The 15,023-nt window shown below is 49.8% G+C and overlaps 1 protein-coding gene across 3 annotated transcripts in view; it reads right to left on the bottom strand.

The window, feature by feature from the left end:
• The window catches only part of ATP6V1C2 (ATPase H+ transporting V1 subunit C2), a 46,791-nt gene that overhangs the window by 18,210 nt on the left and 13,558 nt on the right, over positions 1-15,023 (bottom strand). For 2 of the 3 annotated variants that reach the window (XM_060117379.1, XM_060117380.1), the window contains exons 3-4: positions 7,479-7,564; positions 355-449 (exon numbers count right to left, since the gene is read on the bottom strand). In XM_060117379.1, the coding sequence (XP_059973362.1) occupies positions 355-449; positions 7,479-7,564 (181 nt within the window). Of the gene's footprint in view, positions 1-354; positions 450-6,441; positions 6,472-7,478; positions 7,565-15,023 lie in introns of all 3 variants that reach the window. The other variant, XM_060117378.1, reaches the window with a different exon arrangement.

Genomic DNA, 15,023 nt, shown 5'->3' with positions numbered 1-15,023 from the left:
GGGGAGTGTCCTGTAAGACGAAGCCACCCTGCCCAGTGGCAGATATGGAAGAGGAGTAGGGAGGACAGGTGGTCACCAAGCCGTTTCCAGTGCTGCCCTGAAACCCAAAGGTGTCTGACCTTGCCTGGCGCATGGAAGGCCACAGCTCAGGGCCCAGTCAGGACTGGCGGGAGCCAGACGGGAAGGGACCCCACCCAGGGCCACTGGGCAGGACGAGAACCCACCCAGCCTCCTGCCTCTGGGAAGTCCCTCCCTGCTTTGCCAGGGTGCAAACGCCGTGTAGCTTCACCCCAGATGGTCAGTGACGCCGGTCACAGCAGTGTGACGTCCCCCAAGAGAAGGCCCTTCTCTTACCTTTGCCAGAGTGTCTGCTATGCTCACCAGCGGCTGCTTTGCAGGATACTTGGCCATGTCCCATTCGAAGTGGGTCACGAAGGACGTTAAGTCAGCTGGAAGAACATAAACACATTGTGACAGACAGCGGACCTCCCGTCTCTCCTGAGACGCAGGCAGGCCAAGCATCCCCGCTGAAACCGAGGAAGCAACGAGAGAAACGGAAGGACAGACTCGGGGCGCCCTCCCCCTCCGGGAGAGCAGGTACTCCCTACGGGAGCAGAGGGCCAGGCCAACATCGGCCAGGACCACGGGTAGCCCTACCCTCAGGGTGCTGTAACGGTGCGCTCCCGCACCCAGACTCAAACTCAGACGGCTGCCCCAGAGCCCCGCGTGTGGGAGGTCCTGCTCTCCCAGGGGGTGGCCACGAAGTCGGAGATGTTCTGCGGCACCAGACGAATCCCCTGCCTTTTCCAGTTGGTTCGACCACACTCCCAGCTGAGCTGTCCGTTCGAGGTACCCCAGAGAGCCCCAAGCCAACCCCCAAGACCCCACAGCCATCATGGGTGCCACCTGCCCGGCAGATGACCATCTCCCTGCCTCTCCCACGTCCCAGCGCTAGACATAGGCCAGGTCCTCACACGCCCGTTTCAACAAAGGCATTTTCAACATTAGCGAAATACTGGAGTTAGTGAAGGTGGTTTTTACCACCTGGTACGGACGTGCATTTGTCAGGGTATGTTCTTTACATAAAAGTGCATAGTGAGCGGAACAAATCGGTGTTTTCTCAAATTTTCTTTTCTCTCTTACTTTCTCCGAAAGCGAGCCTAAACCTGCGCGCTCAGGGTGTCTGTGATAGTCTCTAACCGGCCGCGGGTGGAGGAAGGGGCTGGGAGGTCAGGCGGCGGCGCTTGGGGGCCCTGGGGCGTGTTAGTAACCAACTCTCTTCGCGCCTCAGCCTCCTGACCTGAGAAGTGGGTGCGCGAAGGGGTGTCCACACACCTCCTGAGGGCCCTCTCTCCTCAGGTGAGCTCTAGGCACATTGAAAGGGTGTGACCCGGGGGTCAGCTGCAGGCTACACCCCAGTCCATTACCTCTTCAGTGTAGGACGTGCTAAGGGGGCCCCCAGGATTCCATGAACCCCAGCAAGATGGGCCTTTGCCATCCTGGGTTCTCACCCCAGGTTATGTGGACGCCGGCCCTCCAGGCAGGTGAAAAGGGACTGGTCACTGCTCCCTCGACATTCAGTCACCGCGACTGAAGGCCAGCTCACTTCTGTGCTGGGGACAGCAGACCATAGCCCCCTCGCCTTCGAGGTGCTCGCTGTTTGCTCGGGACATGAGTCAAACACGACACCACATGGGGGCTTCCCTGGTGGCGCAGCGGTTGAGGGTCCGCCTGCCGATGCAGGGGGCGCGGGTTCGTGCCCCGGTCCGGGAAGATCCCACATGCCGCGGAGCGGCTGGGCCCGTGAGCCATGGCCGCTGAGCCTGCGCGTCCGGAGCCTGTGCTCCGCAACGGGAGAGGCCACAACAGTGAGAGGCCCGCGTACCGCGAAAAAAAAAAAAAATGACACCACAGTGAGCAGTGTAACACAAGGCTGGCAGCGGCTGAGGAAGGAAAGGGAGAGCCCACACCTGCCTCCTGTCCTGGGGGGGCTCCAAGGGCGTCGTGGGGACCCCGTATTCACGCAGGGACGGAATGGGACAGAGTTTGCCACGTGGCCAGTGAAGGAGGACGCCGGGCATCGGGCGGCGTGGACTGGTGAGCGTCACACGCGGGGCATGAGGACTCCCTGGGTCTCGCTGATGGAGCAGGAAGCGTGGACGGAGGGGGAACAGGAAGGCCGGGCGGGGTCAGGAAAGTCATGTCTGCACCTTCTCCTGTGGCGATACAGACACCAGGCCCACCTCCTGAGCCCCTCGCACATGCCAGGAGTAAGACACGCGTCACTCCCACCTCAACAGCACTGCGGAAAGGTCACCAAGAGGTCAGGACGTAGCCGGGCGAGGACACTGGTGCTCTGAGGAGCCTTCTCTGGGGCTCTGAGGGAGAGAGAAGGGAAAGCTAAGAGGGGCCCGTGCCCGGGGAGTGGAGGCAGGGGGCCGACAACAGCACGCAGGGACAAGTACCCCTGGGGCACGAAGGAGGCTCGGGGCACACCTGCGTTTCCAGGTTGGGTGACTGGGTGAAAGGAGGGGATGCTCACTCAGCCAGGCAGCGGGGAGGCGGCAGCCTGGGCTGAGCAGAGGCGAGCGGAGACGGGCTCAGCCTGGGACGAGCGAAGTCGGACATTCGGGTCCGTTAAGCTCCCACACGGCAGACGGAAATGAAGTGGGGCTCGGAGGAGGGAAGTGGCCTGTGGGAGGGAGGTCAGCAGGATGACGATGCTGGTGACGACCATCACAGTAGCTGATGCTGGCTGGTGCTTGACCCTGGCCTGGACGCATGAGTTATTTCAGTTCATTTACCCTTCAACCCTGTTCAATATTATTATTATCTCCATTTCAGAGATGAGGAAACCCTGGCACAGAGGAAGTCGTGTAACGCCCACCAGAAAAGGAGACAAGGAACGTGGAGGCCAGGGAGGACCACGCTCCTTCCCCGCCCTGGCCTCGGGCAGGCGCGGCCACACTCTGGGGGGACAGGGAAGCTGCCGTTGTCGGCACCTTCGCAAGAACCACACTCCGATACTTCTGGTCTCCTGACTTAGAGGGTCCTTCAGATTCCAGCGGTGTTGGGATGGACAAGAAGGCCTCTGAGGCACCAAGCGTGGGGCCCTGACCCCAGTGGACTAGTGCCCTTATGAGGAGACACCAAAGAGCCCCCCCGCCCCCCGTGCTCCCACCAAGCAAGGGCCGTGTGAACACACAGGGAAGGGAGCAGGTTCTCACCAGGAACCACGTCTGCCAACACCTTGACCTTGAATTTCCAGCCTCCAGAGCTGTGAGAGATAAACATCTGTGGTTTAAAAGCCTCCAGTCTGCAGTATTTTGATATGGCAGCCTGAGCTAATACGGATTTTGGTATTAATTGGGTTATTAATATGGATTTGGGGATTGCTACACTAGGGCAAGGAAATGACTTTGTAGGAAGGATCCAGGCCTCGGAGGAACTGCACTGAGGTCTGGATGACGGCAGGGGTGCAGTCAGAGGCAGAAGTGACGGTCACAAAGGACTGTTCGTGTGCCAGCAGTCACCCCGATCCTGCTACTGGACCCTACTGCGGGCCAGGCCCTGCGCAAGCACGACGGTCACACACCTCCCATGCGGTCACATGCTGCACGGTGGGAGCCATCGCCCACCACACAGGCCGGGGAACAGCCCGCCCCAGGGAGGTGCCAGGCAGATGTGTGCTCTACAGAGTCCTGCCTCTGCCCCCGCCAGGCCCCATGGGCACACCACCACCCGAGCTCAGCCACCCCGACCCCTCACCCTCTCTCTCACTGCTGCTCTTGTCCTAAACATCAGGCTGGAGACCAACTCCTGAAAGCCTGCCCAGCCCTCCCTCCCCCTGCTGGCCTGAGCCCTGGTATGCTCGCCAGCCTCATCACACTAATGACGCTGCACGATCACCCCTGATTCCCTTGCTCCTTCAGCCTCCTTGAGGGCAGGTGATTATCTCTGTGTCCCCAGAGCCTGTGACACTGCCCAGCAGGGAGCAAGTACTTCGTCTGAGAATCTGCCTAATAACCCTGATTATTGTACTAACGCTATCCGGGTTGCTTAGAAGAGGTACATTTCAGACAAGGTCTCGTGTCCGTGCATTTTCACAAACTCCAGGCTTTTACGGCACTCAAACCAAAGAGAACGCGTCCCTCTTTTCTACTAGAATGTCTGTAATTCCTTTAAGGCTTAGCCCCCCTCCTCGTGGAGGCTCCTAAGCACTCGGTCTCCATCACAGCACGTCAGGCACTGTGGGTCTGATCCCCAGGCCATGAGCTCCTGGAGGGCAATCATCGCTGGATGCCCAGCACCCAGCACACTGCCTGGTACTCGATGGCCAGGCACGAGTGTCTGATGAATGAGGTTAGATAAGGAGACGGTGAAGGTCTCCCCGCAGAAACCTCCAGAAACCTCTGGTTTGTGACTGTGACTTCTCCCACCTCCTCCTCCAACACCTCCTCTTCCAGGTGGGGAGCACCAGCCCCAGCTCCAGACGCTGCCCCGTCCCCCCAGCCCCAGCTCACGCATCCAAGGGCCCTGCCCTCTCCGCCTGAGGACGGTCCTCAGCCTTGGAAAGCGGCAGCCCTGGGCCCTCCTGTGCTGCCAGTACCGCAGCCTCCGCTCCGTCTGCCCCGGAAATGGCAGGCTCCCGTCCCCTCCCCTCTCCCTGGCTGAAGTCCGGAAGCCTGGTCTTGAGGATCAAGGGCCTGTGAGGTCAGAACGCGGCCCAGGCAGGCTCACTTTGAATCAAAACACACTGTACACAGGCGGCTGCCCTTGAGCGACAATGATGTCATCTAAGAACCAAAACAAGGCCTTCCCGGCAGCAGCAGAAAGAAGGACCTGTGACCACACAGCCAGACGGGCCTTCGGATGGTTCTGACTCTGCGCACTCAGCCTCTGCTGCAATCAAATGCATCTGTGCCCTTCCACGCTGCAAGCGCAGCGGGAGGCAGAAAACCAACAAAAACAAAAGGTTCCCCGGGCAGAGCAGACAGCCGTAAAGGGATTAAGTCCATTGACAGGTGAGAAAACCGAGACCCAGGGAGGTGACCTGCCATGGTCTCAAAGGACCAAGCCTGACTCTTCCAAGGCCAGTGCTGCTGGCCCTCCAGGAAACACAGCCCAGAAGACTTGGGTGTACCCTCAGGGACATCAGATTAAAATCCCACCTGCTGGGGGCAACACTGAGTTTCTCCAGTTCATTCTCTCAATCACTAGCTCCCTGGGTGCCCTGCAGAAGAAAAATATTTCCCCATCCGAATAATATCAGGAAAGCCTGAGCCAAACTGTCTCAAAGGTCTCTTGACTGCAGTACTTTTCAGAGCCTTTACTACACGTGCATGAGCGCTGCCCTAGCGTCCTTGACCTTTGTGTGCACAGGGCTGGGGTACGGGACCAGCTGTGGAGGCTTTAGTCTGGAAGTTGTGGGCACCCAACTCCCAGGAGGCCTAGAGATCATGAAACACATACGAACAAATGAAGCTGAATTTGCACCTCCTGAGAGGAGAAGCAGCGGCTCTTAGAGTCCTGCCATTTGGACTGGGAATGGATACGATGTAATAATAACATCTAATTTTAATTGACGTGAATTTTGAGTAGAATGTAAGCATTTTGATCATTATTGTAATGTGAGTTCAAATCCTAGAATCCTCAAGACCAGGTTTTTATGTAGAAAAGTAGCTCTAGGCCCTAAGTCCACGCTTCAGTTTTGGGCCCTGTGAGTTACCTGCTGGGAAGTAAGATCAGTTCATCAATTGAACAAAATAATTTTTCTGATTTGCCTCGGCAAGAAATCTCAGTGTAACTAACAGATTGCATTTGGGAAGCCATTTTGGTGACTTCTAATCTGTAAAGATTTGTATTCGTCCTAAGAGGATTTGCTGGCTTCAATTCCACCAGTCTGAGCAGGCTGGAGAAAAACCAAAGCAAATGACACCTTCTAACAGGGAAACCAGAAATGGCCTGTTTGAGCGTAGGGACTCTCCCAGGAGGGGCCTGAGAGAAGAAGGCTCCCTGTATGAGCGAACCCCATCAAGGCCATACAAAGCTAAGCCTGGCATTTAAGTTGTCAGGGTCCACAAAACAGCCAGCCCCCAAGAACAGGCAGGAGGATGCTAGGGAGAGCCGTCAAGGCAAGAAGCGAACCGCAAGCCAAAAGATGCTCAAGTTGACCTTGAACTCCAGGGTCAAGCCATTCACCACTCCAGGAGGCATGCAGGGCTGCTGCTCGAGGCAAGGGAGATGCAAGGAAGAGTGGGGAGGGAAAAAACAGTTGCTATCTGTGTTATATGGATATCGTGACCACGCTATGAGATTGTCACTTGAGAAATCCATCGTCACCTGATCACTGTATCCCTACAACCAGACTGAGATTCCACCTTCCCGGGGACATGCGGGTGGCACACTGAGCACACACACGACAAACAACGCACAACCTACTCTTTAAACATTTCATTTTTTCCTTCAAACCTGAAATGTAATAAGGTGGAGTTATTAGACTGCATTAACATACGAAACTAAGTTCAGATTTGGGAGTACAAACATTTCCATTTATCAGTTAAAACAAGCAAAGAAAAAGCTTTCGAATGTTCCCAGGAGGGAATTCCCGGGCCGTTCAGTGGTTAGGACTCCATGCTTCCACTGCAGGGGGCACGAGTTCGATCCCTGGTCTGGGAGTTAAGACCCCGCATGCCACATGGCGGCCAAAAACAAGAAATGTTCCCCGAAGGGAAAAGACTTTAATTTATATGTAATAAATGATATAAATAAATATTAAATATAGAATATATGTTCTCATTTTCAGTATACTTATGCATAGAGTCATAGGTTTAATTATCTCTACAGATGCTGAAACACCTAATTCTAAGGTTTCCAAAGCCTCAAAGTTTTTGTCTTGCACATTTTAAGTGCACTCAAATTGTTTGTATGCTAATTCATGGACCAAAACATCCTTGGAATCCTAAGATTTATCCTGTTCGCATAGGGAAGACAGAATGCCAAAGGCAAACATGCTACCCAAAGTGTTTTTGGTCAATCTCTCCTCTACCTACTGGGCACAACTAAAGAATTCAGTCTGAGGCGTTCCCAACAATGAAGGCATTTTTCAGCCTCGTTTGGGGAAAGGGATAAATCGGTTGGGCGGTGGGGATGGAATACTCCATGCGGGATAAAGTGGAGGCTGATAGACAAGGTGGGTGAGCCAACCAACCATTAAACCTCACTGAACCCATTTTCATTTCAAATTTCATTGAGCAGTTCAGCTACAGGTAAGAAATGCCAGATGCTTTAGAAATGAGACGGCAGGATTATAAGCTTGTAAAGGGGCACGTCTTCCAAACAGCGGTGCCAATGTGTCAGTTTGGAGCCTCCATGGTACCTGTATTATTTCAGCCGCTACTGAGTGACCACATCCGAGGCCACTGATGGACCAGAATGAGCTGGGAAAGCACCGTCATAAACGCACTTCAGGAACCTACCTCCATTGGCCAGAAGGTTCTCCTGGACCTTCCCCTTTGCATCTTCCATCACTTCCACCACACTCTGGGCCATTCTCTTTATGAGGCTTTGGGGAAAGAACAAAAAGCCAGTTAGAGTAGGAAACTGCCCGCAGAATACTCTCAACTCTGCTGGCGGGAAAAGGACCAGAGTCACCCTTTGGGAGAACAATCCGGCCATATGCATGAAGAGATGTAAAATGCTAACCAGTATTTAAACCAGTGTTTCCACTTCTGGGAAACTATCTTAAGGAAACAGGACAAACAGAAAAAGCCTTCTGAGTAAAAGATGTTCTCTGCAGTAACGTTGCTGACAGCGAAAAACTGGAAGCCACTGAAAGGTTTGACAATAGCAGATTGTTTAAGTGAAGGATGGTATACCCAGCTGAGGGGTTATTAGCAGCCACTGAAAATAGGTTTACAAAGAATTTCTAATACCGTGGAACAAGGCGTGCATTATAATGTTACGTGGAGAAAAACCAAGATACAGACTTATACAGACAGTATGGCTGCAGCTATGTGAAAATGTTCTTCCTACTTTACATATTTTCTATTCTAATCCAGTATTACTTTTATAATTAGAAAATTTAAACTTTCTAAGTCTTCAGAAAACAGACTGAAGGCTCCAGAAAGTCTGAGAAAGGAAAGGGAAGTCTGAGACTTGGAGGCAGAAAGGGCTCAAGTTCACTGTGGCTCTGCCAAATGTATGACTCTGGCCAAATTTATTTAATCTCTTTGAGCCTCAGTTTTCTTTTCTGCAAAATGGGATGATACCCATTTTGCGGGATTGTTATAAATATTAATAGAGCTAATCAGGCAGGAGTGTCTGGTGGCAAAGAGTGTCCACTCCTGGAGGCCCATCAGTTAGAAGTCCAGCTGGCAGCAGGCCAACCAGGATCAAAGTCTAAAAGCTCTGATGATCTACATCTTTGCCTCAGGCCCTCTCTCCTCATTCTCCTGGCTCCTAGGAGGGAGCAGGTGTTTGCAGGGAGGAGGATGAGGTCACTGAATTCCAAATGGAGAACATGGTTTTCTGCTGATGCAGGCACTGGCCGTGTGGCCACTCAGAGCGTGGAGCCCCGGGGCCTAGGGCCCGACACAGAAAACTGAGGCAGAGGGTACTGAAAGGCCCCAGATTAAAGAAAGAGAGGGAGAGAGGGAAAGACGGAGAGAGGGAAGGAAAAAGTGACAGAGCAGGCAGGGAGAGCAACTTGTTTTTGGATCTAACTCATGTATGTTCGTGACCATGAACTGAAAAATACAAGTATAAAGTAATTAATGGGCTTCCCTGGTGGCGCAGTGGTTGAGAATCCGCCTGCCGATGCAGGGGCACAGGTTCGAGCCCTGGTCCGGGAAGATCCCACATGTCGCGGAGCAATTGAGCCCGTGCACCACAACTACTGAGCCCATGCGCCACAACTACTGAGCCTGTGCTCTAGAGCCTGCGAGCCACAACTACTGAGCCCACGTGCCACAACTACCGAAGCCCGCGCGCCTAGAGCCCGTGCTCCGCGACAAGAGAAGTCACCGCAATGAGAAGCCCGAGCACTGCAATGAACAGTAGCCCCCGCTCGCCGTAACTAGAGAAAGCCTGCGTGCAGCAACAAAGACCCAATGCAGCCAAGAATAAATAAAATTAATTAATTAATTAATTTAAAAAAATGAACCACCACACTCTCCCACCCAAAAGGAAACACATGGTTTGCATTTTGGCATATTTCCAAATACTTAACACTTCCACGGTTTATATTAAGTTGAGGTTCTCTTTTGTTTACCAAGTCCTCTATCACTGTTATTGAATCATCCAAAACTTCTCGAATTTTTGTGATGATTAAGATCCCATTTTACAGATGGGAGACTGTGGCCCAGAGGAGTAATTTGCCTCCCAACTACCCAGTTTGTCTGTGGACCCCAAGGCTCTAGGCCACCTGGGCTCAAATCACAAATGTGTTGGCATTTCTTAGGATAGTAGTTCTGCATCTTACTAATGACAACTGGGGCAAGTTACCTAGCTAACCTCATTCTGTTTCCTTGGCAAAATGGGGGTGATGTTGCTCATCTCACAGAGTTTGGTGCAATGCATATCAAGAACCAGGCCCGGGCTTCCCTGGTGGCGCAGTGGTTGAGAGTCCGCCTGCCGATGCAGGGGACGCGGGTTCGTGCCCCGGTCCGGGAAGATCCCACATGCCGCGGAGCGGCTGGGCCCATGAGCCATGGCCGCTGAGCCTGCGCGTCCAGAGCCTGTGCTCCGCAACGGGAGAGGCCACAACAGTGAGAGGCCCACGTACTGCAAAAAAAAAAAAAAAAAAGAACCAGGCCCCCGGGAGCTTGTGGTAGGTACCTTCAGATGAGCTCCCAGCAGCCTGATGGAGGCGTCTGGGCTCTCTGCCCTCTGGCTCCCCAGTAGATTCAGATTCGATAGGAGACGGTGAGGGCAGGGGTAGGGGGTACAAATCTCTTTCCCTCCCAGTTCCAGTAACCTATCTCCCCTCATCTCCTATAGCCTAGGGGTGTGGCAACCTCTCTGAGTCTACCTAGGTTCCTGTACCCTTCCTTGTGCTTCTCAACAGCCCTCATACAACTATATATGCTCCTTTATGAATAGACCTTTCTCAAATCATCCTAATTGGAGTGTATCTTCTGTTATTTGTTAGAACCCTGACCCTATAAATTCATTCGTTCATTCACTCATTCATTTAGCAAATTCCAGACATTCATCAACTGTGTGCCAAGCACGGATGAGAGTGCTGTGAACCTAGATGCTATGCACAGAGCAGCCCCTGCTCTGAGAGCTTCTTTCTAATGCTGTCAAGGGATCCTCTTTATCATTATTATAGTGACACATGCAGGTGGCTGTCTCTTATTACCATATCCTCTGTCATATTCCGAGTAATTTCTTTACATGAAGGAAATAGTAACTGCAGCCCCAATGGCAATGCCTGAAGCACAGCAGCTGTTCAGGAAATGTTTGCTGAATGAATAAACGAATGTCATAGCACCTAAATAACACACATGCTTCCTTCCTAATCGGCCTAAAAGCAGAACTCCCTCGTCATTCTGTTAATGACTCTTTGCTGTTCCCAATTCTAGCCTCCAAGAAATGTTTAACTATAACAAGCATGGCGGCACACCTGCCCCTAGGTGTGTACACCACCACGGAACATCTCAGAATAGCACGGTCTGACGAAGCTTAATTGCTGGAAAAATTGCTTGTTGCACATAACAAAAATTCCCTGACTTACTGTGATCATTAACTACAGTCATCCGTGAATTGTGGTATGACGAAATCAGAACATTTTTCTCATAGAAAGGAATCTAAGGGTCTAGACACTGTTTTAAATTTACTTTTTTCCCTTTACAGTTCATTGTGAAAACCTTTACACGTCACGGTAGAGCTTCCTCATTCCTTTCATTGACTGCATAGCATTTCATTGCAAGGTTGTATCATAACTAATTCTCTCGACTGAACATTTGGGTTGTTTACGCTTTGAATGATTTTGCAACAAAACGCATATTTTGCCCATTTGTGCAGACACATATGTAGGATAACTTGCAGAGGAGTAACTACTGGAATACAGGGTGTGAGCATTTGCAATTTTAACAGATAAGGCCAAATTATCCGCCAAGTATACAGAGCCAATGTACCCTCCCACCAACAATGGATGAGAGTGCCTGCCTCCTAAATCCTCGCCAACGTAATGGATTATGGATCTTTTTAATCCCTGCCAATCTGATAGCTGAAAAGTTCTATCTCACTGGTGCTCCGACTTGCATCTGTTTGATCATCGATGAGGCTGGACATCTTTTGATAGGTTTATTAGACTCTACCGATGGCTATTTTCTTCTGGTAATAGAGTGTTCATATCTTTCACTGGTTTCTCAACATTTTTTTTTTTAAAAAACATAGATTTGTAAGGGCTCTTAGGTGTTTTGGGGACTCAATTCTTGAGATGCTCTTTTGAGCTAGGTAACATCCCCACTCAGAAGATGAAAAAATTAAGCCTTAAAGAGCTAAAAGTCACCCTACAGTGAGTTATAAGTGTCAGAGCAGAAGTTGAGCCCAGATCTACATGACTCCAAAGCCATGCTCTTCAGTGCTTGTCTGAACTAAACTCTGGCTCCCTCCTCTAACACAAAAGCTTATACTAACCCACAAGGTAAGATATAGAAGTCATATTTTTAATTAAAAATGCAAACTGCAGATGGTGTGTAACCTTGATTGGGGTTTGGTTACACTTAGGCACCCAACAAAATTCATCAACTTGTTCATTCAAGATGTACACATTTCACTGTATGTACATTTTACCTCATTAAAAAAATTTTTTGATGGCCAACAGGCATATGAAAACATGCTCAATATCACTAATTATTTGAGAATTGCAAATCAAAACTACAATGAGGTATCACCTCACACCGGTCAGAATGACCATCATGAAAAAGTCTACAAATAATAAATGCTGGAGAGGGTGTGGAGAAAAAGGAAACCTCCTACACTGTTGGTGGGAATGTAAATTGATACAGCCACTGTGCAGAACAGTATGGAGGTTCCTTAAAAAACTAAAAATAGAACTACCATAAAATAGAACTACCAGCAATCCCACTACTGGGCATATATCCAGAGAAAACTCTAGTTAGAAAAGATACATTCACCCCATTGTTCATAGCAGCACTGTGTACCATAGCCAAAACATGGAAACAAACCCAAATGTCCATCGACAGGTGAGTGAATAAAGAAGACATGGTACATATATACAATGGAATATTACTCAGCCATGAAAAAGAATGAAATAATGCCTTTTGCAGCAACATGGATGGACCTAGAGATTATCATATTAAGTGAAGCAAGTCAGATAAAGAAAGACTTATATGTGAAATCTTAAAAAATGATACAAATGAACTTATTTACGAAACAGAAACTGACTCTCAGACATAGAAAACGAACTTATGGTTACCAAAGGGGACAACGGGGTGGGGAGGGGAAAGATAAATTAGGAGTTTGGGATTAATATACACTTACTACTATACATAAAATAGATAAACAACATGGGCCTACTGTATAACACAGGGAACTATATTCAATATCTTATTGAATAACCTATAATCACCATTATAATAACCTATAATGGAAAAGAATCTGAAAAAGAATATATATATATATATATATATATATATATATATATATATATATATATATATATCAGAAACAGACAAATATTTCCACCTTTAGAGGAATGCCACTCAGTTAAGTAACCCCACCCCCTGCCACCGTCACTCAGAACGGAACTGGTTCTGGCTAGGTTGGCTTTGTGCAGCTCAACTTGCCCACAACACAGCATAGAAATTCTTGCTCCTCTCCAAAAAGCCAACCTGCCGGGACTTCCCTGGTGCTCCAGTGGTTAGGACTCTGTGCTTCCACTGCAGGGGGCATGGGTTCGATCCCTGGTTGGGGAACTAAGATCCCACATGCCGCCACCAAAATAAAAATTTTTAAAAAACCAACCTACCCCCAGAGAAAATTTGCCCCCTAGTGGAACGTGGAGGAGAGGAAGGCTACTTGTTCTGAAGTGGTACTGAAATGCTCTGGTGTCTTTTAGGAATAACCGGGCAGTTAGTCCCCTAAGCATCAGCACACATTTGTCTACGTTCTGGAAAGTTTGCCAAAAGTCAACCCACCAAGCAGCCCGGTCACCACACCCAATGGCAGGGGCCCCAGGGCTCACAGGTGAAGGGTGCCACCAGAGTGGTACCACCCGCAGCCTTCCCAGGGGATGGAGGGGTCAAGGTCAGAAATGGCAGATCACAAAATGGGATGACAGGTGACTCAGGAACACCCGAAAGTGTGCTTGCTCATGCTGGTGAGCCAAGAAATCCACATTCACACAATCATACATCATTTTCATTTTGCCAGGGACATGAACAACGTTTTTTAAAGGCACTGAATCGATGAGGGTCTGATGAAACAGCACGTTCTTGCAACCTCGGTGGAAAACGATTTAGCAATGCGTACAAGCAACTTTAAATATTTCTACATCCTTTGAACCTGTAATTTCACTTTCGGAAGTGCAACTTCAGGAGGTAACCAAAAATGAAGACAAAGATTTATGCTAAGATGCTAATTAGGGTGTTAATTATAGTAGAATCATCTGTGTTTTACTACCATAAAAAATAAAACGAAACAAGCCCCCCACCCCGGCCATTAAAAAATCTTTAGCATTACTTTAGAGCCATGGAAGTATGACCATAACATAATGTGCCCACCCAGAATCATCATATGGGGTCACAGCTGGAAGGGCCTTCAGGGACCAAGGCAAGGTGGGGACTTGCCTGAGGTCACACAGCTCCTTGGGGGCTGACCAGGACCAAAACTAGGCCTCTAGGACAGCTTGGTGCCCCTTGGGAGGGGACGGCAATGGGTACCAATCAGCCTTTGGGGATGATGACACCATTCTAGAATTAGGTAGTGGCAATGGCTGGGCTACTTTGTAAATATACTAGAGACAAATGAATTTTATACATTAAGGGGATGAATACTGCAGTGTTGAATTATATCTCAATTTTATTAAAAAAATGTCTCAGCCTTTTTGCTGGCTTCGAGGGTGGAGACCCAGCGTGGAGAATGTCAAGGACTGGTCTGGTCATTTATGCTGGATGTCGCCACCTCCCCCAAAGCTCCTTGGCTCCACGCCCTTTTTTCCCATCACCACTATATTTTACAGTGACCAGAAATCTGTCCAGGCCCTGCCCTGGGTCGCTGTCCTAGGCAGGTCATGCCATTTTTGTCCAGGTTTCCCTCAACAGCCTCCTCTGTGCTTTCCTTGCCTCTCCCAGTCTGGCTTCCTCCTGCCCCTCCCTCCCATGGCAGCCAGAGGGATCTCTAAAAATACACATCTCAGCATGCCATCAGTATTGCTTCAACTCTAGCATTGGTTTCCCAAGAAGTTCAAATAGTGACGTTCCAACTCCTTAGCAGAGTTTACAAGGAACACCCCTCCCTGTCCGGCCTCCTCTTTCTCCACCCTCTTCCCCTTTCCTTGCCCTTTCCAGGCCAGCCTTCTGAAGCTACCTGGATGCTACTCACCCTTTATAACAGCCCAAGTGCCCCCTCCTCAAGGCAACTCAACCCTAACAAATATTGTACAACAGAGCGTTGGAGAACACCTCCACCCACAACACGTTGCTTCCTCTGCTGCACACCTGAAACTAATGCAACATTGCAAATCAACTGTACCTCAAAAAAAAAAAAAAAACTACCATTAAAAAAAAAAAATCATTGCTTCCCGCACTCAGCAAAAACATACTGTATCCGTTATGCACCAGGCGATGTTATGGGAAACGGCAGTGAACAAACAGACCACAGTTGTTGCCCTCAGGGGGGCTTACACCAGGACCCTCCCTCCATCATATAAATTATCACACTGCTGAAGTGCTGGTTTCCTCATTTGGTCACCACTAAACAAACAGATCTTGGAAACTTTATTAATTGAGCTATCATCAGCTCAAGCAAATATATAGTGGCTCCTAGAAAAC

Source organism: Mesoplodon densirostris, chromosome 14 (genome assembly GCF_025265405.1).
Source record: "Mesoplodon densirostris isolate mMesDen1 chromosome 14, mMesDen1 primary haplotype, whole genome shotgun sequence".
NCBI lineage: Eukaryota > Metazoa > Chordata > Mammalia > Artiodactyla > Ziphiidae > Mesoplodon > Mesoplodon densirostris.
This window is presented reverse-complemented; position numbering and strand designations above follow the sequence as displayed.